Raw genomic sequence first — 23,044 nt, 5'->3', positions numbered from 1 at the left:
TTCTCTCTCCGTTTTAAACTGGAGGAGGGGGAGAGATTGCTATGGATAAAAGTTGCACGGAGTATCCCAATTATTCCAAGTATCCCAATTTGCATACTTGAGCTCCAGAAAACTGTACTATAGATATTTTGTGTGTGTGTGTGTATGGGGGTGTGTGAACACTGTGAAAAGTGATATTCCATTTGGAAAGCTGAGACTGCTAACTGCAGCTGAAGGGCAGAAGTAACTTAAAACTGGCAATTCAAAGCTTGGAGAATCCAAGCTTTGTCAGCATGCTTCCTGGTAAGATTGCTGCATATATGTAGAGACGGGAGGAGGAAGAAGTGATAGGGGAAGCTTGTCGTCATCTGGCAAACACTCCAGCACAATTGTCGGAAAGAAGTGCCTTGCGCAGGCATGTCTGTAACAGCTAGCTATAACGGACTATACAAAGCCATGGGCTGTGTACACAAAAGTGTTGTAGTTTAAAAGACTGTGCTAAGTCTAACTGGCTGATTTTTGGTAAATATTTAAACATGCCTCTGAATCTAATGTAATAAGGGGTCATGTTTGTCTCTTCCTGGAGCTGTAAGGCTGTGAATTCTGGTCTTGGAAACTTTGTGTTTTGTGAAGTCTTTTGTTTTGTAATGCAAAGGTAGCAGTCCTTCAGTAACTACCTTTTGCCTTCAAACTAATTCGTTCCTTTTACAGATCCTAAATATTGTATGTCTCAGTACAACGAACTTCCAAGTAATTACACTTAACACAGTCTACTCCTCCCGGGCTGGGCTTCTCTTGTATCTGCATTTTCAAGTTAACAATTTAAATGACTAACGTAGGTGTGCTCTAGTCATATTCGGAAGACTCAAGTGCACTCTTTTGACCTTAGGATTAAATTGCAAAAGGAAGAAAGAACAAGCAATTTAGCTAATTTGTTAATGTGCTGAAATTCATTTTAATTGGATATAACCACAGATTAAGAGCTGTAGCTCTCTTACCTTGTTATCTGTCCTGGAAGTAGGGTTGCAAACCTTTTCCTCCCTCTCCCACTGGCAGCAGAGTTTTTTTCAATAATTCTAACACATGGATAAATCTGTAGGTTAAGTTCTTAAACATTGAGATGTAAGCTTGGAACCCCTCTGCATGTAGTTTAGGCAGGTGGTGGAAGGCACTAAGTTTCAAGCAGAACAAAGAAAAACTGGCAATCTTCTTGGTAAATGTATCTGCCATGCTAATTCTTCCTTCCTAAATTGGAGGATGCCTTGTCACACCTGAACAAAGAGTGGTTTTGCTTTTAAAAAATATTACATTTATATCCCACCTTTGCTCCCAAGAGAGTCCAATTTCCTGGGTAAATAGCTAGTAGTGACGATGCTTGTGTGTGTTTGAAATCTGATGTATTCTATAAACTTGGACATTTTGGAACATTTGGCTGGTATATGCTTTAAAACATTGAAGACAGAACTGGCTTCTGGTTTCCTTGTAAACTTTCCTTGTAAAGAGCCTCTAGGATGAATAATTTGTCTTGACCTCAGTTTTTGTTGTTCTTGGGACTTGGCCCACTCTATAGTAAGAGGGGAGGATATTAAGGCTCCCCTTAAGAGACACTGTCTGATTTGTAGTTTTATTATATTACTAAAACGGCCTTCCCTAAACTTTCCACCAGTTGTTGTTGGGCTCCAACTCCCATCACTCCAGCCAACAAAGCCAGTGGTCATGGATGAAGGGAGTTGCAGTTCAGTGACATCTTGAGCTCCACAAGTAGGCCAACCTTAAGTATCCGTGCTAGTATCTCCTTCATAGATAGTGAAATGAGTGGTTCGGTGTGGTTTTTTTAAGGCACACATGCATACACATTTAATTTAAATACACACACAGTTAGCAGCAACTGTCTCAACGAGCCCTTCGTAAAGCTCTTAGGTGCTGGGATAACCTGTTAAAATATTTCCTGAACCAATTTCCTGTAATGTATGCCCGCGGACCTTGGTTTGCCAACCCATGGCCTAATGTGATTGGATGCACGCTGTGGTTATCACCTGTACTATGACATTCACCTTTCAAGAAGGCCTTTCAGAAGTGCAGAAGAGGGAAAGAAGAGTAATAATAATAATAATAATAATAATAATTTATATCCCGCCCTCCCCAGCTGAAGCTGGGCTCAGGGCGGCTAACAACAATAGAATAGTGCAACATTCTAGAAACATTTCATTATAAAAATTAATTAAAATAAAATAAAATTGATGGCAACCATTAAGCTAACATTCTGTGAGTAGGGACAAGGCGGGCTACATCTATTGTGCTTGGCAATGCTGCTGTGCAGCAAAACAAACTTTTAGTTAGTAACCATCACTAGGTGAACAAAGCGGACATTACTGACGACAGAGTTGCTCTAGAGCAGGGGTCTGCAACCTTTAAGACAAAAAGAGCCACTTGGACCCGTTTCCGAAGAAAAAACAACAACTGGGAGCCGCAAAACCATTGCGACATTTAAAACAAATATAACACTGCATACATTGTTTCTTAGCCCAATGTTATCCTCGTCATTATAAAAATAACTTTTTTGACACTTTTTAATTATTTTTTGTTTGACCCCTCAGAATTACTCCTCCTCATAGAAATAAACGTTATATTAACAAGTTACCTTTTTTTGAGTGTGTGTTCTTCACTCCCCTTCAAAACAGTAGCTGCAAATTGCAAAGCAATAGCAGCAAATCAGCCAGCAACAAAGACATGCTATATAACGTATTTTTCGCTCCATAGGACGCACTTTTCCCCTCCAAAAATGAAGGGGAAATCTGTGTGCGTCCTATGGTGCGAATGCAGGCTTTCGCTGAAGCCTGGAGAGCGAGAGGCATCGGTACGCACCGACCCCTCTCGCTCTCCAGGCTTCAGGAAGCTATCCGCAAGCCTTGCAAGCCCGGCGGGAGTTCCCACAGGCTCACAAGGCTTGCGGGCAGCAGCCTGCAGCCCCAGCGAGTGTCCGCAAGCCTTGCGCGCCTGGCGGGAGCTCCCGCCAGGCGCGCGAAGCTTGGGGCGGCAGCCTGTTGCCTGAAGCACAGGGAGCCCTCCGGAGGGCTCCCCGTGCTTCAGGCGAGTGTCTGCAAGCCTTGCGCGCCCGGCAGGAGCTCCCGTCGGGCGCGCAAGGCTTGGGGCGGCAGCCTGTTGCCCGAAGCAAGGAGGGCTCCCCGTGCTTCGGGCGAGTGTCTGCAAGCCTTGCGCGCCCGGCAGGAGCTCCCGTCGGGCGCGCGAGGCTTGGGGCGGCAGCCTGTTGCCCGAAGCACAGGGAGCCCTCCGGAGGGCTCCCCGTGCTTCGGGCGAGTGTCTGCATGCCTTGCGCGCCCGGCAGGAGCTCCCGTCGGGCGCGCGAGGCTTGGGGCGGCAGCCTGTTGCCCGAAGCACAGGGAGCCCTCCGGAGGGCTCCCCGTGCTTCGGGCGAGTGTCTGCATGCCTTGCGCGCCCGGCAGGAGCTCCCGCCGGGAGCTGCTGCTGCTGGGAGCCCCCACAACCCCCGAAAGAGGACTCGCTCCAGAGATCCTGGCGGCTCCCAACCCGGGGTCGCTTCACCACGCGGGGCAACAATGAGTGAAAGGAGGCGCACTAAAAACAATGGCTCACGGGGAAGGCGGGCGCGTGCCGCTCGGCCCTTGGGGAGCCTTCCTGCTGCCGCTGCCCTGCGCCCAACTCGCGAGGAGAGTGGCGCTGCCTTCTGCTCTCCGCCGCCGCCTCACAGATGACAGCGACTGCACGGGAACAAAGGAAAATGCGCCTCCTCCCCTCGCCTCCACCCCGGAGCCGCGGCAAAGGCGTTAAAGAGCCGCATGCGGCTCCGGAGCCGCAGGTTGCCGACCCCTGCTCTAGAGAGAGTACCAGAACGCAACTGCTCTCCTTGTAAATTGGTTCCTTTTTCATTACAAGAAAGGAAAGTGATAACGCTCTACAGCTGTATCCTCCAGTATCTTGCAACCTCTCCAAATAACAGATCAGTGCCTCTTGGTTACTTTGCAGCAACAGGTGTGCTTGGCTCAACATAGCCAAAGTCTCAAGCTGTCTCTTCGATTATGCCTCTTCCTCTGGGCTGGCAGCTACTTCTGAGATCAGCTTCCTTTCCTGCTGTGTCGAATTTTAGCAATTTATTTTGTACAGTGGAGGTGTCCAACTTGATCAAGCTAAGCATGCTTATCCCAATCCAACTACAGGCAGGTTTTTCATCTGAACCTCTTGGGGTTTTGCCCTCTTGCTCAAGGATGTTAATTTGGGGGACCCGGGTCACTGGGAAGCTCCTGTGCTTGTACTGATGGCACTGGTGGGAAGATTTCCTAGCGCAGAAATGGGAGAAGCTACACTCAAGTCGACCTGCTGCTTTTTTAAAGGTGTCTGAAAAGGTATAGAATCCTTCTCAGAGTCTGGGACAGGGAACTCTTCCCAGCTCAATTGCTAGCATTTATATCCCACCAGGGGGGTCCACTAACTCACTACTAGCTGCATTAAAAGTGATGTGTATAGGTTGAAGTATGAATGTTTGTCTTCTGTTGCAGCAGGTTCAGACTGAAGCCTCTTGCCATTTCTGGGACCTAAATTACTGTAGTTCTTGGTCCCACATCTCTGCTTCTGAGAGCACACTTCACGGTGCTTGTGTTTTGCAAATTGTGTTTTTATTAAGGGAAATCTCATGATAGGCAGCTTTCACATACTTTCGCAATGTGGGAGAGTCTTAAATTAGCGACATGGTTTCCATGAGCTGTTAAGGAAACGCCGTACCAAAAGCGACACTTTCTTTTCCCCTCTGCCCTTTTGTCTGTCGTTTGCATGGAAAATCCAGTGTCTCTGGAACCTTGGAGAAAATGACTAGTGTATCCACTTTTAGATTGCTAAAAGCACTTTGAAGATTCTCTTTCCAGCTATTCTCGAAATGCAAAACAAGCCCCCCCCCCGCCCCCCAAAAAACTTTGTGTTTCATATGCCTTTGTTTAAATGTGTGAGAGAGGAGAGGAAAGATGTGGCTTGTTGTGGTAATCAAGGCATGAGTTATTCTAGGCTCAGTCTCCTTACAGGAACCCAGGAGAAGATGCAACATTTTCAACAGATACCAGGGGAACTGTTAATGTCCTGACCTGGTGCTTATAGGCAGTAATGAGCTGAACAAAGGGAAATAACTTGAAGCAAAATTCAGAAAAGAAAGAGGTGATCCTGGTTAGAGAGATGGACTCTTGGAATAGGGATTTGGCTTGTTCTGGACAAGACTTGAAAAATCGGGTTCATTGTTTGGGGGAACTCCTACATCAGGCTCTGCATCTAAATGTCCAAATAGTGCTGTTGCTGAAGATGCAGGGAGTTCACAGGAAGCCAGGTGACAGAAGATTCAGAGAAGGCAGATTGTATGTCTAGAGATTGTGTCTAATGGGGTAGTGACTGTGGACAATGATGCCTTTGCCCAGCTTAGGTTGGTGCACTGTCTGCATCTGTTCCAGAAAAGATCAGACCCAGCCACAGTAACGCATGCCTTGCTAGCATCCAGGTTGGGTTACTGTAATGTCCTCTGCATGAAACTGCCTTGAGACTTCAGAAACCTTCAGCTGGTCCAGAATCTAATTGCAAGGATGTCAATGGGTGCTCACCAAAGATACCATACCACACAGATTCTGTAATAGCTGTGTTGGTTGCAAAATTATTTCCTTCATATACCGTATTTTTCGTCCCATAGGACGCTCCGTCCCATAGGACGCACCTACTTTTTTGGGGGGGGAAATAAAGGAAAAAATTTTTCCTTTATTTTTCCCCCCAAAACCAGGTCGGGGAACAGTGGGATGGCGGTGCTGCGCCTCCCCGCTGTCCCCCGAGCTTGTGGGGCTGGCCCATGTCTGCCTGGTGCGAGGGGCGCTCTGCTTCAGGGCGCCCCACGCATCGGGCGGCAGGCTACAGTCCGCAGCATGGGGAGCCCTCTGTTTCAGGGCGCCCCCCGGGTGCGCAAGGCTTGCCAACACCAGCGCGGAGCACGGGGCGTCCTCCGAAGGGCGCCCCGCACTGCCAGCTGCCGCCCGCAAGCCTTGCGCTCTCGGGGGGAGATTCCCCGGGTGCGCAAGGCTGGCCAACACCAGCGCGGAGCACGGGGCCGCCTCCAAAGGGCGCCCCGTGATCCGTGCTGCCGGCTGCCGCCCGCAAGCCTTGCGCTCCTGGGGGGAGATCCCCCGGGTGCGCAAGGCTTGCCGACACCAGCGCGGAGCACGGGGCGTACTCCGAAGGGCGCCCCGTGCTCCGTGCTGCCGGCTGCTGCCCGCAAGCTTTGCGCTCACGGGGGGGGGGGATCCCCCGGGTGCGCAAGGCTGGCCAACACCAGCGCGGAGCACGGGGCGGCCTCCAAAGGGCGCCCCGTGATCCGTGCTGCTGGCTGCCGCCCGCAAGCCTCGCGCTCCCGGGGGGAGATCCCCCAGTGCGCAAGGCTTGCCGACACCAGCGCGGAGCACGGGGCTTCCTCCAAAGGGCGCCCAGTGCTCCGCGCTGCCGCCCGCAAGCCTTCGGCTCCCGGGGGAGATCCCCGGGTGCGCAAGGCTAGCGGACACCTGCGCGGAGCACGGGGCGGCCTCCGAAGGGTGCCCCGTGCTCCGCGCTGCCGCCCGCAAGCCTTCGGCTCCCAGGGGAGATCCCCGGGTGCGCAAGGCTAGCGGACACCTGCGCGATGCACTGGGCGTCCTCCGGAGGGCGCCCCGTGCTCTGCGCTGCAGGCTGCCGCCCGCAAGCCTTGCGCGCCCGGGGGAACTCCCTCCGGGCGTGCAAGGCTTGCGGATAGCTTCCTGGAGCCTGGAGAGCGAGAGACGTCGGTGCGCACCGACGCCTCTCGCTCTCCAGGCTTCAGCGAAAGCCTGCATTCGCCCCATAAGACGCACACACATTTCCCCTTCATTTTTGGAGGGGGAAAAGTGCGTCTTATAGGGCGAAAAATACGGTAATTTTAAGTGCTGGTGATGACAGTTAAAACAATAAATGGCTTTGTGCCATGATACCTGGATCTATACCTAAGATGGATTAGAGAGACCCATCTGAGTCCCATTCATAGTTGAGGAAGATATATGGAGAGCCGTCTCAGTGGCTGCATCCAGATTGTGGAATACCTCGCCCAGCAAGATCTATTTTACCCCCTCTTACACATTTCATTGCTCACTTGTTAAATCTTCCCTGTTCTGGCAACTGTCTATCTAGCTGGGCAGGTTAATTTCTTATGCTGAAGCCTCATCTGAGAATGTTCTGTCACTCCTAGTCCGTTTCTGAGTTTTGTGCTGTTCTCTTTTATGGGAATGTGCTTTTACTTTTTTTAATTGTTGTAAAATGCCAAGTACAAATGCATTGGAAGAGTCTGTTTAATGCAAATGCACTGGACAGACTGGGTAAAAGTTTAACAAATAAAAGAGAAAAGGCAGCTTAATGTAAATATAGTCATATGGTGGGGGCGCTGGGTGAATCCTAACTTTGTGTATATACTGAGGGCATCTGAGCTCATGGAGATTGACCAGAAAAGGGATCTTAGGGTCATGGTGTATAGCTCACTGAAAATATTGACTCAGTTTGCGGCAGATGTGACAAGGGTGAATTACCTCAGGATCATTAGGAAAAAAGGGAAAAAAAAACAATTCTTCCAATACCATTTTAGTGTGATCATGCTTATTATACTGTGTACAGTCCATGTTCAACTGTCTGGTGTCTGACTTCTTCCTAAGTTGGGTCTAAAGCTTTGGGAGCAGCCCAGTTCAGACTACTTTGGAGAAGGTCCATTTTGTATCAAACAAGGCCCAAATCCTTGCAAAGTTGCCTATTTGGTTCTGGATTTGGATTCTCTCTGAAGCAGATGCATACTCCTACTATATACAGTAGTACCTCGGGTTACAGACACTTCAGGTTACAGACTCCGCTAACCCATAAATAGTACTTCGGGTTGAGAACTTTGCTTCAGGATGAGAACAGAAATCGCATGGCAGCAGCGGAAGGCCCCATTAGCTAAAGTGGAACCTCAGGTTAAGAACAGTTTCAGGTTAAGAACAGACCTCCAGAACGAATTAAGTTCTTAACCCGAGGTACCACTGTATAATATGACTTTCAGGATGCTCGGCAGCCTGCTGCTTAATACTAGTTGCTAGGGAGCAACAGTGGGAGAGGGTTTTTTGTCATCATGTTCTGCCCGTGAGTTTCCCATAGATATCTAGTTGGCAACTGTAGGAAACTGTAGCATTTCAGTATTAACCTTTTAGCGCATTGCTTATACTAAAAATAAACTTTCAGCTGTTGTCTCTTAAAGTTCTCTGTCCATAGCCTATATAGTCTTCAGAAGAATTTCCTAGTTAACAAGGTTTTGGCATACAAACCATTAAGTGGTTAGCAAGCCAGCAAAATGCACTAAAAGTTTCATACGTTGGCATTAAATATACAAAACACTGCTCTGTGTTTTGTAAATAAAAACACAGCAAATTCCTTTGATCATCTTGTTTCCAGCTACTGTGAAAAATGAGTTTACGACTCTGGGACCCTGGCAGTCAATGTGCCACTGTATGAATTTAAGTTATGTAATGACAGGATCCAGTGAAGTGTCCTTGCTGAGCCCTGTTGGTTCCTAGAATGTGAATACCTCACATGCAATGGTTGCATCCATGGAAGAGTTTGCCTTTGTTCTGTAAGTGTGGTCTTGAACTAAGTTTTCGGTCTTTCTCTCTCTCCCCCCCTTTCCAGTTCTTCCTCCAGTGCTTGTTCCGAGACACAGTGAATACAACCCACAGCACAGTCTCCTGGCTCAATTCCGCGTGCCACAAAACGAGCCACACATGCCACACAATGCTACTTTCCCAGACTCTTTCCAACAGCCCAATAGCCACCCGTTTCCTCACTCGCCCAACAGCAGCTACCCAAACTCCCCGGGAAGCAGCAGTGGCACCTATCCTCATTCACCTGCCAGCTCGGACCCAGGAAGTCCTTTCCAGATGCCAGGTAAGCTTGCTCCAAGAGGCCTCGGTAGTAAGTACTCAGTGTTAGGAGCATGGTTGGGACACTTGTTCTGCTTGGGTCAGTATCTCATGGCAACCAATGAAAATGCAAACATTTGCATGTTTTTAAAGGTTTCTTTACAGGGACATGGGTGGCGCTGTGGGTTAAACCACAGAGGCTAGGACTTGCAGATCAGAAGGCTGGCAGTTCTAATATCCGCGACAGGGTGAGCTCCCGTTGCTTGGTTCCTGCTCCTGCCAACCTAGCAGTTCGAAAGCACGTCAAAGTGCAAGTAGATAAATAGGTACCGCTCTGGCGGGAAGGTAAACAGTGTTTCCGTGCACTTGCTCTGGTTCGCCAGAAGCGGCTTAGTCATGCTGGCCACATGACCCGGAAGCTGTACCCCAGCTCCCTCGGCCAGTAAAGCGAGATGAGCACCGCAACCCCAGAGTCAGTCACGACTGGACCTAATGGTCAGGGGTCCCTTTACCTTTAAAGGTTTCTTTATGGCAATTAAAACTACAGTGGAAACTTGGTTCTTGAACTTAAACTGTTCCGGAAGTCCATTTGACTCCCGAAACCATTGGAAAACCAAGGTGCAGCTTCCGATTGGCTGCAGGAGCTTCCTGCACTCAAGTGGAAGCCGCAGCGGATGTTTGGCTTCCGAAAAACATTCAAAAACCCGAACAATTAACTTCCAGGTTTGCCTGTTTGGGAGCAGATTTGTTCGACGACTAAGCCATTCGAGAACCAAGGTATGACTGTACATACTTTTTGTCAAAAACCATAATTTTATGATCCCTGCAATTGGGACAATAGCTGCAAATTTTGCCCACTGAACCTTTGGATGTGTTAAACTTTCACCTGTCAGTTCTCGGAAACTGTGAACAGGTGTTGCGTAATGTCTCTCTGGCTTTGCCTAGTCTGCAAAGAAAAGTTTTTGGAACTACGGAGCACCCAAGGACTTTAATGAATTACCACATAAAGATAGCATCAAAAGATTTATCTTGGCTGATTGTGAGAGCATTACGCGCTGCTAGAGAATTGGTCACTGGAAATTGGACCCATAAAGTTCTTCACTAGCTAGAACTTCATTTGTAGAACATGATGTAGCATAACCTTGAACAGATAGGTAGCCGTGTTGGTCTGCCATAGTCAAAACAAAAAAAATTCCTTCCAGTAGCACCTTAAAGACCAACTAAGTCAGTTCTTGGTATGAGCTTTCGTGTGCATGCACACTTCTTCAGATACACTGAAACAGGAATACACTGAAACAGGAATGCACACGAAAGCTCATAACCTTGAAGTTAGTTATGAATCTGGTAAAAAAATGAGGGGAGCTGCACTTGCCCTGTAGATTAGAAGTCAAAGCAATGAGGTGCTTTGTTCAACTAGGATTCCAGATTGGTGCTAGAAGATCAAATCCAAATGACCAGGGGAAGGCAATTGTCCATTAAAAATAAAACAAAACCCACACTTCACATTGGTTCAAGAAGGAGGTTCAGCTTCATTAGTAGAAGTATCTTATGACACGAGTTTGCAGTGTCTCAAAAGGGCAAGTAGACAAAGAGTAGCGTGAAGTTTGCTCTTTTAAATGTTGCACAGAAATAGCCTTTTCTTGCTGTTTGTTAGTTCTTCCAATTCTCTCCTGTGTGTTTTGGGTTGTAGAAAGATACTAAAGAATTCTTCAGTTGTGTTTAAGCTTCTAAAAAATTAAACCAATGTAGGAACACACAAACATGGATGAAGAGAAGAAGTATTCAAACTATTCCTGGTGTAGCAATCAACAACTGTATAGCTGGTGACAGCTTAAACCTAAGGATTCTGGCTGGCTACCCGGCAATAAACTGGGCTTAGCAGCACTGATGTCAACAGCACAGGAGTGTAAATCTTGCTACATACTGGATTGCAGCCCCTGTTTGCTAGTAAAGTGAAATGTTACTTGGTTCATCTCCTAATTGAAATGCTTTATTTTGATAAGTGGTCATGCATTAACAGCTCACCTGAAAGCCACAGGCCACCAGTAATTCCACGCAGGTGAGCGAGCTGGTGGAGGAAGGACAGATCACTCCATTCTCCTCTGCCATTTGGTTTCTGTGCTAGATGTGGAGGAAGGAAAGCCTGATCCTCAGTTCTGTCCCTCCTCTGTCATTCCACTTGATCAAATGCATTTTTAAAAAAACTAGCCTGCATTTCTGCGCATCTTTAAAAGAGGGGGGTTTCCCTTCCAGCATGAGAATATGGGTTCCTCTTAGTAGGTTGGCAACTTTAACTGGCTTATTTGTAAGGCTGCTTTAGCTGCTGTTAGTTCTGTTGCAGCACCATAATAGGGAATTATTGCTGGGAAGGTATTGTTGGAACTGGGAAGGTAGGAAAAACAGAAGTACAATAGTGTTGGCTGAAATCTTTTTCCAGCAGGACTGATATTTATTAAGCACCTAAAATCACTAGCACTGATAAACATACATTAAAAAAACAAACCTCCTCAAGATCGCTTATCTCATGTAGAATAGCTTTACCTTTATCTGCTTCAAAGCCTAGTTCCCTAAAAAAGAAACTCTAAACTCTTATTCCTTGATGAGAAAATAATGGCTTCCGTTGTTAGCCTTGTTTATAAGTGTTTAGTTTTGTCTAGCAAGTCTCACTTGAGACACAGGAATGAAGAGTTTTATTGGGTTATCATAAATAGGTGGACATTGTTGCTTGACCTGTCTTAGCACTTTCTACTAATGTACAAAGAGAAATAAAATTTTATCTGTCCTGTATTTTTCCCATTTAGCTGATACTCCCCCTCCTGCTTATCTGCCTCCAGAAGATCAGATGACACAGGATGGTTCACAGCCAATGGACACCAATATGATGGCACCTTCAGTTCCTCCAGAAATAAGCAGAGGAGGTGAAAATTTTAGGTTTTTTTCTCCCCCTTTTAATAAGAAATGTGGTCTAATATATATATGTGGCATGGGAGTATAAACTTGGTTGTAGCATACATTTTATGAATAGGAAGCTGTGGATGATCATATCTGAATTATGGACTTCCAATAGGTTTCTGGTTGGCCACTTTGAGAACAGGGTGCAGGACTAGATTGTCTGACCCAACAGAGGTGGCCTTAGGTTCTTATGATTTATAATGCTGCACTCATGCTCTGGACTAAGAGTCTGACATAATAGCAAGTAAATGTCAGCGGATGTGTTCTCCCCAAGTAACAAGGTATGGAAAATGGTGTTTCAGCCAAACTTTCACCAAATCATGCACTGCTTCTTCCTCATAGCTGCAGGCAAAATGGCTCAGATAACCAAAGTGTGCATTCTATGCCAGCAGTTTTGGAGCCATCTTGGAAAAATAAGAGTAGACAACCTCTTGGTTATTTAACATTTTGTTTTAAAGCTGGCTCGCAATTGATAAAGCAAATCTTTGGGTAGTTTTGCTGATCTGTTCATTTCACGTAGACCTTGTTGCTGACAAAAGCAAGAAGCAAATTTATCCTTGTTTATGCCTGACTCTGTAGACCTTCTGCACACATTAGTTTTCTGATTGTCCTGTATCTTTGTCCTGTCATTCTTGCATTCCTTAGGAATAGCCCCAGTAAGCAGAGGGCTGTGTGTCTAACCAGTCCTTAAGGGTTTGTTTGGATATTCTGGTCACAACAAACTGCTGTGTATTGGGTCGCAAGAGATGCATATAAATAGTGTGCTTCTCATTAGGTTGGCTCCAGTTCATGTGGCAGGATCATAAAATTTCTGCCATATGTGGTGTTGTGTGTTGCCTAGACCATGACCATAGCGGTTTCATCCAAGAGCACTGTCAAGATGGCTGGATCTGGAACCAGATTATTTTTACAAGCTGTGTTGTTACCAGAAATCACAGCACTTGCAGCGTTACCCACTTCTGTGTTCACAATGGCAGTTTCCTGCACACCCTTCCCACTGTGGCTTTGGGGCCAGATATTTTAGCAGGAGGCAGGGAACAGTATGTACTGGACAGCTGAAGGATGTTGCAATCACAAGCACAGAAGTAGTAATGCTGCAGGCCCAATGACTAGTAGCAACTAGTGGCAGATGCTCCCTCTAAATCTGGTAACTTTTTCCTCCCCTGATCTAAATATCCCTCCCTTCCCGTTTTTTTTTTTTTTCCTTTTTAGAGGGTGAAACTACACTTGCTTATTTCCTTTACACTTACATTGTTTACGCACACCTGTTTCCCTTAATTCTGTGAGCTCATTTCTCTACTCCTGTACCTCTACCTGGTACATACGGTCACATCCTTTGTTTTATAGCCCTTCAGAAAAGGTCTGCTGAAGTTCGCATATAGGAAGGGCACCGGCAGTAAATGTAGGCTCAAGCACTCTCGCTGCAGACATTTAGAGAGGCCTGTTCTTTGTGAAGATTTGTTAGTCTTAAGAGATTTGACTTAACAAGCTGCATCCTGTCAATGAAGTTGGGTAACTCCTATTGTTGGCTCATGCTGGGAATGGAGAGACAAAGCACACCTGCTCTGCATGACTTAAGGCAAATGTGAGGAAGTTAGTATGAAATCTGTGTGAGAGAGATATGATTTCATTCTGCAGGAATGGCCAGCTGGCAGGATTTCTTCCCGAGTTTGAGAACTAGGGCAAAGCTGTGTGCAGCCTTAATAGTTGCTGGCATCTTACTGTGAAGAGTGCACCTACTTACTAATAATTAAAGGCTGCCATACAATGACTTGAAAGGATTAAAAATATCATGGCTTGTTTGAATCAGCACTTCTTTGCATAGCTTTGGTAATCAGTGAACAGGATGGAGAAAAACCTTATTTACAAAAAAGTATATGCCGCTGTATCATAAAACTGTACCAGGAGTTTACAACAACATAAAAAGAGTTTATATTGTGGTAGGATATGATATATTATAAGTTTAAAAAGTTTAAAAACTAGTTAAAAGCAAAAAGAAATGAAAAAAACCAACAATAGACCATGATGAGGGATGCACTCTTAATTGCCTGCATAAGCCTGATGGAATAGAAAAGTTTTCAGCAGGTGTTTCAAAGTTGGCACAGAAGGTGGCCGCTGAATCTCTGTTGGCAAGGTGCTCCACAGGACTGGCCAATGGCACTAAAGGCTCAAATTCTCATTGCTGTCATATGAGGCTCGCCAACTCGGGGAATATAGTCTGCCATCTTCAATTCCATAAAATTGGTTTCCTGCAGCCAAAACTACATTTGTGACTGTCATTGGTTGACTCTCCCTTCTTAGCTACCACAAGTCACTGTGGTGTAGTGGTTTGTGTCAGATGAAGGCTGAGAGTTCTCAAATTCAGATCCCAATCTGGCCATGAAGCCCACTTTGGGCCAGGTGGAAAAAGGCCTGCAAGGCAGGGAGCAGATCTTCCAGGAGTCACAGCTGAGATGGTCATAGAGTGCCCCAGGAGGTCATTATGATGGACAACTGAGGCCAGGGTATGCAAGCCCAGCAACAGCTGTAGTACAAACACTCCTAGCTGTAGAAGGCAATTGAGACTTCTGTGGCAGGCTGAAATCCTGGAGTACTAGGAACCTCTTCCTTCAGGGACAGTGCAACCCATTCTAAATTGGGTCATCCACCTGATTCCTGAACACAGGAACCACCTACCCACAACACCTCTGTGTTAGAAGGATTCACTCTCAGTTGGTTGGTTTCCAACAAGCCCATCACTGCTTCAGGGCCAACAGCATTTTCTCAGCTTCTGATCCAATTGACATGGACAGATAAGTGCTTAGTACTTGCAACACCATGCTCCAAATCCCCAGCAACCAGTGATTTAACATGGCAGTTGAGTTACCATAGGAGACAGAATGGACCCTAAAGGGTGAGACCCTGACTTGCAAGTGCAACTCCACCATGATATGGACATTTGCTCAAGGTGGCAAAGTCTTTTGAGCAATAGTTCCCGGTGCAAAGGATACATTTTGAATTGCATACTGTCCAACGGCTTCATTGTAAATAGGCATGGTTTACGGTAGCACATCTGGGTTTACTAAAGCGTTGAAGCGGGCTGTGATGAAAAGGATTGCCACTAGGTGACCAGTCAACATCGTTTGGTAAATTGAGAGAGACCTGGTAGGTTTCTTTCTAGCTCATTTGCCACACAAACACAGCCCACCTGCCCAAGCATAGAGATAAGTAAAGCTTACTGGTTACAATCATTTCTGGGGGAAGCCAGTCTAATCATTCTACTGCAGGGACTCTCAACCTAACCAATTAGTAGATTATCAGTACTGCAGCTCCAGTTTTTGTGAGTCTACTTGTAAAGCAGGGGGGTAAAAAGAATCTGCTCACTGCTTGTTAAAGTACCAGTTGGAGCTCCTTCTCTTTTCGCTATGTGGAGGCTTCAATTGAATTGCTAGTGTGGCTCATATGTATTGCATAATAGGGCATTGTGGGAGAATGACTTCTAATTAGCAGCTGTGTAGCCAGATTATTTTTTCCCCCTTTTGGTTCTTCAGTGATCTTAAGCCAAAACCTACACACTGAAAATAAATAAAACTTTAAAGCTCAGGAACTCATTAATTCTAGTGTCACTGATTTCTGATTTTCCTCCTTTCCAGATGTTCAGGCAGTTGCTTATGAAGAGCCAAAACACTGGTGCTCTATTGTCTACTATGAGCTTAACAATCGTGTTGGAGAGGCATTTCATGCCTCTTCAACAAGTGTGCTGGTCGATGGCTTTACTGATCCGTCAAACAACAAGAACAGGTTTTGCCTAGGGCTGCTCTCCAATGTTAACCGGAATTCCACCATTGAGAACACCAGGCGGCATATTGGCAAAGGTACTGTGGGGTTTTGTTCATATTTGAAAGTGGAAAGAGAGAGGAGCTGGGATGCAAGCAACATTTGTTTGCCTCAAGGCTTCATTGAGAAGCAACATATTCAGCGTTAAACAATGTAATCTCCTTGCAAACAAGGAAATTTCGACAACACATAGAAACAGGGTTGCACACGATCCGAATTCCAACTAGACAGTTTTCTCCCAAATTGTTTTGTTGGAATAAAAACCTCTTGAGCTGCAACTAAGCTGGTGGATCTATTATTACACAAGGTTCTTATATAGGGGTTAAAATCACTATTGGGCTCCCTGATGCAGCTCCAGGAGTATTAACATAGCTTGCAAAATACTGGGGAAGGCTTTTTTGCAAAGGGCAGAGAAGTTGGCATCTCTTGCTTTCCCAGTTCAGAATCTGAAATTGTTTCCAAGGTAAAATAGTACTGAGATCCATAGGAGAAAAAGAGGAATCGCTTAAAATTTATCTCTATCTTTTATAGAAGCGTTTGTATTACAGTATATGCCACCTGTTTTAACCCATAATACCCCCAATATATAAAACTATATAAAAAACAATGTGCTGTCTCCTTTATTTTAAGAACTGAAGTAATTTAGTAATGTTCTGGTTTTCTGTCTTTGTTTTTCTAGAAGCATTTGTTTTTTGTCTCTCTTTTTTTAAACAAAAAAAAAAGAGAGAGAGAGAGAGATGGTCTTGAGTGAAGACTATAGCTTCTATACTTTAAATTGTCTTGGAATAAAAATAGTTTAGTCAATTATTTGTATTAATAATTCCCTACTTGGTTTTGCTGGAATATGACTTGGTTTTACAAAGCCAGATATGAACAAGGGATACTCCCCCCCCCCCCCCGGGGTATGACTGGTATTTTGGCTATATAAAAGATGGCTTTCTCTTCCAGGTATGTATAAGACCCAGTTGGGGATTATCGACTACTGGTGCCTTTAAAACTATTCATAACATGCCTTTTGCACTGAAGGACTTTTAAAAGTTTGAATAGCAGCAGGGTTTTAATCTTTTTTGCCCGTAACAGCCCCATTCCTTACTAAGGATCTAGTTATGGACAAATTATTTCATTACATTTATATCTTCCCCTTCCTCCAAGAAGTTCAAGGTGATGTACATGGCATCTCATTTATCCTGTCAACAATCTGTGAAATAAGTTAGGCTGAGAGATAGTATTAACCCAGTTGATTTGCAGTGTTTGAGGGAGCCGTTGAACCCTGTAGTAGATATCCCCAGTACTAGTCTGACATTCTGACCATTATGCCACACTGGTGGCCCAATTTGAGAAAATAGCTGTAGCCTCTAAATTTCACTTTGGGTCAAAGATCACTAGATGGCAGATAGCCACCAATAAGGAAGAGTATGCCTAATTTCTCTAGTTGAATCAGTATTAGTGCCTGGGACCTATAGATATGCAGCACATAGGAGCTCCTATTTCCTTTTACTAAAGGGTCCAGGAAGATGTCTTAGTCTTAAATTTTGCTATTGAAAATTATCACACACACACACACTACTAGATTTATTACCTTTTTATTTTCAAAGAAATATGCATATTTAAGATGATCTGCTAAAACTACAGTAAAACCCCAATCTAAATAGAAGCTAAAACTCAGACCAGATAAAATGAAGAAGTACTTGGTTTGCTTGGCTAATGAGAGTTGAGCAGATGTTGTTCTATCCCATTGGTTTCATTAGATACAAATTCACCTGCACCCCCTAATTTTTAACTAGAAAAACCCTTCAAATCTAAGGATATGTGCAGTTGTCCACAAAAGCAGGTGTCCAAAAAATGTTGCCTATACAGCATGTGAATAATAAATTTGGACAACTGCAGTTATGCGATTGGGCCAGATATGTAAAATTCATGCATCACTGTGGAGAAGGTGTATGATCCTCATTTGGACAACAGCACCAGAAAATACTCATACCCATTCACTGCTGCTTTGAATACGAAAGGGTTTTCCGTTTTGGAGGCGCTTCGCAAAACAAATTTCCCTATGGGGTTGCTTCGCAAGACGAAAAAATCTTGCGTCCCCCCCCCCCGTGGTTTTTTTTCGTTTTCGCCCTTTTCTTAAGCCGCTAAGCCGCTTAACAGCTGATCGCTGGAAGCCGCTTGACAGCTGTAGCGCTAATCCGCTAAGCTCTCAGTGGGCTTGCTTCGCAAGACGAAAAAACCGCTAGACGAAGAGAATCGCTGAACGAATTCTTTTCGTCTAGCGAGGCACCACTGTACCTGCAGCAGTCTGAAGTGCTTTGACTTCAGAATAAAACTAACAGAATCATGTCTCTCTTATAGGAGTTCACCTGTATTATGTCGGTGGTGAAGTCTATGCAGAGTGCCTTAGTGACAGTAGTATATTTGTGCAAAGTCGAAATTGCAATTACCACCATGGCTTCCACCCAACTACAGTCTGCAAAATTCCAAGTGGCTGCAGTTTGAAAATTTTCAACAACCAAGAGTTTGCTCAACTTCTGGCTCAGTCGGTGAACCATGGCTTTGAAACTGTGTACGAACTCACCAAGATGTGCACTATCCGCATGAGCTTTGTAAAGGTAAGCAAGGCTTTGAGGTGAGTGTGCCTTCGCGAAGCCTTGGCCTGGGAATTGACCTAGACAGACAAAGGCATCTGCATGCAAATGCTGCCCAAAACTTAAATCTTTTGGGGGCTGCTGCTGAGCCTGCTCAACAAATCCCCCCCCAAAATCCTCTAGAGCTGAAGCTAAGAAATACTTGATTTTTTAAAACTGCACTGTGTCTTTCATGTTAATCAAACTTAAAAGTGAAAGATACTAACCTGGATTTTGTGAATTGTAGCTCTAGCTCCAGAACCAATGGCAGCACTAGAAACATACATTCTTTTTTAAAAAAGGAAGAAAATTATATCCACTTTATTTTCACAAAAAATCGTGTTCAGCAGTAAATGTCTGCCAGTTAAAAAACCCCAATATTAGCAGTAATAAAGCAATAAAACTATACCTTGTGACAGGAGAGAAATCACTCCAATGGGTCTAATGCCTATCAGAAACGTCTTTCCTATTAAGTGGAAGGCCAGTAAGAAACTTGGTGGGTGTTCCCTGTGCAGAGAGTTCTATAATCTGGGTGCAGCCACTGAGAAATAAAGAAATGTTGTGTTTGGCCGATTTGTTCAGCGGTACCTTAACATCCATCCAAAAAATAAATAAATCTCTGAATTTCTAGAGATAGGTGCACAGACACTGGATACAAAATAGATGGTAGTGTGTATTGGGGGGGGGGGTACAAAGAATTGAGAGAGCAGCACTGCCTGACTAAACATCAACAGGTGTTTTCCCTTGAAAGTAGAAGACATTACAGCACAAGCTGCCCCACCCCATTGAGCGTGATCACTTACTTGGAAGATTCATGTCTTCAGGGCTTTCAATCGGGCCCATCTGGCAAGGTTTTAAATCTACTTCAGATTAAAATTCAGAGATCAGGAAATGGTTGCGCTCCTTTAATGCAAAAAATAAAAATAATGTCTCCTTTACTCAATATGACGCCATGTTACTGTCTTTGGATTCTCAGAATGCAATTAAATCTGTAGCAAGAATTGTTGTAACAATCACTCTGTGTTTCTAGGGCTGGGGAGCAGAGTATCATCGGCAAGATGTCACAAGCACACCATGCTGGATTGAGATTCACTTACATGGTCCCCTTCAGTGGCTGGATAAAGTTCTTACGCAGATGGGCTCTCCTCATAACCCCATCTCTTCTGTGTCTTAAAAGGATTTGGAGCAGCTACACTTAAGAAACTATTGAGCCTTGCATGTACTTGAAGGATGTATGAGTCAGACACATGTACAAAACTGGCAGCAGCCTTTATTATACTTGACCTCTGTGACCAACTTTTAGATCAGGAAAAGCCGCTACTAAGTTGTTGGTATCAAAGACTTTTTAGTTTACATAGTAGTAATCTTTATACAGGGCAGCGTGTAATAGCTAGGGATGACCCAAGTCCACGTAATCGGGACGCTGTTCTCAAGCAATCTTATCTAGAACACTAAGATCCCCTTGTGCTGAATTTCCATTGTGTTTTGCGTTCTGGGACGAGTACCAAAAAAGAAGAAGGCTACTCTCCTTTTTAACAAGCTTCTCACAATATTCGAAAGCTAATGGTTCTTGGTAATAGTTGCTATCCTCAGAAAAATTAAGGCTTCTGTGTAATCTTCTGAAACTGTGTACTGACCATACCGCTGCAAGAATTTTTAGGTATGCTCTTTGCTAAATGTATGTACAGTGTATCTGGAAGTTAGAGATGGACTAGCCTAAAGAAATATAGTTGCGGGAGGCGGGTGGGAAGGGAAGCTGATGTGGACAGGTAGAATTATACTGCAAACATAGCTTGTTAAATAAGTCCAAGTCTTGCTGTGTGCATTTCATTTTTATAGAGGCTTCATCTTACTAACTGATATATTTCTGCCCAAGCACAGCTTCATGGAGCAAGGCTGGGTCAATAAATGCTTTTGTCATGTACTGCAAGGTCTGTATATTTCAAGACAAACTATACAGCCTTTTTTAAGATTGGACAGTTTTATGCAGTTCACATAACAGAAGTAGCTGTTTTCATTTTGTAAGAGGTTTGTGTTTTGCCAACTTAGCAGATGTTAGCACATGTTGGGAGGACTTAAACAACCTATTCAAGTGTCTCAGACTTAAAGGTTAATTTTTTACCATTTAAATTGTTTTCTTTCTGCTAATGTTTTTATATTCATTCAAGCTGTAGTACTTTTCCAGTATTTTTTTATTCCAAAACTTAGTGGTTCATCTCTACTGAAGTTCAAATAAACGTATTGCTTACTTTGATTAAAACACACTCTTGTGCATTCTTCCCCCTTATCAAACTACAAAACATGAAGTAGCTGTGATATAAACGAATATCAGTTGCTGAGAACAGTTTCGTGGAAAAGGAGATATGCATTGGAACTGATAATGCAAGCTATCAGCATGGAAGCACAAGCAATACCTAAAGCTCCCTTTTATGTCTTCTTTTAAAAAAGGTAGCTTCATTGTCTAATCTTATTGCCAAATTTATTGGTAAAATTCTTCAAAACCTTGCTGGTGCTTTTAACTGCCTTATTTTACCACAATGCATGTGTTTGCCTTCCTTTTAGCTGCTTGAAAAACACAAGCTTAGCGGTCTTGGTGTGAGGGATGTATCATGGTTCTATGCTCACTGCTTTAAAAAGAAATATACCTAGCAGCAAGATGAGTGCATGCCAATAATGAAGGGAAGTGTGCACAATATCCATCTTCACATGATTAGTTTCTTAAGGATAGAAGAATCATCCTTAACTCAAATTGGCCTAATAGCACCATCAGCCATCAGGTTCATTGGAAGAGCGGAAATAGCTCCAAAAAGCACATAATAAACTGCTAGTCCCTGTTGCCTCTTTGTTTACCATCACTGCTCACCACATTGTTGCTTTCATCGAGCAACTACCTCATCAAGGCATACGGGAAGGTCCATTGTCCAATGTGAGTCATTAGAACCTGCAGTCTAAGAAGATGACAGGAAGCAACCTCTCCTTTGATGAGAATTTCTGGGATGTTGTTATTTGGTGTAGGTAAAGTGGCCAAAACGCCACCTGAGAAATTGCCAAATTGGAGGAAGACATGAACTAGAATTTAAGAACTGTTTTTCATATCTGACAGCATGAGTGTTACACAACCCACAGTAAGAGCAGAAAAAAAGTTAACATTGTGAATAGATTATTTTTAATCAAATAAACAGGCATTTCTGCTTTGTGCTGACATGCTGAAATAGGATATTTCAGGATCAAGAGCAGCAACTCAACAGCTCAGCTTGTCAGCTGCTACAGAATTTGAACTGCATCAAAGTAAGTGGACCTGAATGTGGTTTTAAAAAGGTGATAGCTTTTTAACCATATACAGCTGAATATGTATTATTGGCGGTAAAGGCTGTAGTTTCTTTTAACTTCTCTGGAACAAACAAAGAAACTGGTAAGTATTGAATTTATGCTGCATGAATTTATGCTTTTTGAACATGATCAGTTATCTGCCCTCTTCAGGACAGCCTTCAGAGAAAGCACTCTTATCACAAATATAATTGCTTGTTAAAGTGTCACACTGCATTTCACTTCAGTATACATGAGTCATAAGATGAGGTTTCCCACACTTACTGGAACGTGCAGTCTGCAAAGCAATTTGGCTTGGCTTTTAAAACACTTAAAATCTCAGTTTACCCTTTAGCTTTAAATAATAGCAATTGCAAGTCTTCTTTGGTTGAAAATAAAATCTTTCTGCTCACTAGCCAGAAGACAAATATAAATAGCTCCAATGTGTTTTTAAATTACTTTAAAGCTAATTTGGCTGGGATCCACATTGCACATAGTAATGTGCTTGCTCCTCCCAAGACTGCTTGGTATGTAACTCCTATTAAAGGGTGTCTCCTTGGCTCAGGAAGTTTTTATATCATTGACAACTTAGGACAGCATGTGCTAATAAGATGTATGCTATGCAGGCACTTCTCTTGATTCTGCTTCATAGAGGCTCAGCAAAAGAAGCAAGAGTGGAAGTGTTTCAGACATGCACATGAGGTGTGCCATGTTTAGTGGCCTAGTGTCACTAAGTGAAACCCACCAGTTGACAAGAACATGTCTCAAAAATTGTTGACTCTCTGCTGGTACAGAGAATACAAACACCATTCTGACAGCATCTGGAAAAGAAGATGGCTGCAAACCAGGCTTTTTGTTTACTTGGAAACTTAATCTTTTACATTTGAAGTGTAGAGATTGGGACCTACAGTTGTGAATATAGCGTTCTTCAGGATTCTCCTGAAGTCTGGCAGCTGTAACGCATGCAAAGCCTTAAAAGAGCTCAAGAGCTCTGGAGACAAAAATATTATTGTGATAAAATGGACATAGGAATCCCTATGAATTCACACCATGTCGATTCCCCAGCATCTCCAGGTAGGGCTGGAAATGTCTGCATCTAAAACCCAATCATCCAGAGCCATGGCCAGTCAAGCTTGACAATTCTGAGCCAGGTAGCCCAACGGCCTGACCTGGTGTGTGTGATTCTGTATCTGCAGCCCAATCCCATGCATGTTAACTATAGAGCTTACTGAGTTCAGTAGGACTTGAGTGTGTATAAGATTGCTGCCTATGAGAATAATCCTAAACAAAACTTACTCCTGAATGCATAGAATTGGGCAGCTAGAACTATGTATGGGTGCCTGAGTCAATTTGGTTTGTTAGATTTGTATTATCCTATGGCTTTAAAATGGATGGGTAGTAACTATACGACCCTCATGCGATACAAAA

The 23,044-nt window shown here is 44.2% G+C and overlaps 1 protein-coding gene across 2 annotated transcripts in view; it reads left to right on the top strand.

Moving 5' to 3' along the window:
• The window catches only part of SMAD1 (SMAD family member 1), a 39,980-nt gene extending 19,410 nt beyond the window's left edge, over positions 1 to 20,570 (top strand). Inside the window, exons 3-7 of one of the 2 annotated variants that reach the window (XM_083755827.1) lie at positions 8,692 to 8,946; positions 11,723 to 11,839; positions 15,506 to 15,727; positions 18,039 to 18,295; positions 19,341 to 20,570. In XM_083755827.1, coding sequence (XP_083611953.1) covers positions 8,692 to 8,946; positions 11,723 to 11,839; positions 15,506 to 15,727; positions 18,039 to 18,295; positions 19,341 to 19,484 — 995 coding nt within the window. In that variant the 3' untranslated portion in view covers positions 19,485 to 20,570. The remainder of the gene's footprint in view (positions 1 to 8,691; positions 8,947 to 11,722; positions 11,840 to 15,505; positions 15,728 to 18,038; positions 18,296 to 19,340) is intronic. The other variant, XM_083755828.1, reaches the window with a different exon arrangement.
• Positions 20,571 to 23,044: the final 2,474 nt, after the last annotated feature.

This window comes from Podarcis gaigeae (genome assembly GCF_964106915.1).
Source record: "Podarcis gaigeae genome assembly, chromosome: 9".
NCBI lineage: Eukaryota > Metazoa > Chordata > Lepidosauria > Squamata > Lacertidae > Podarcis > Podarcis gaigeae.
This window is presented reverse-complemented; position numbering and strand designations above follow the sequence as displayed.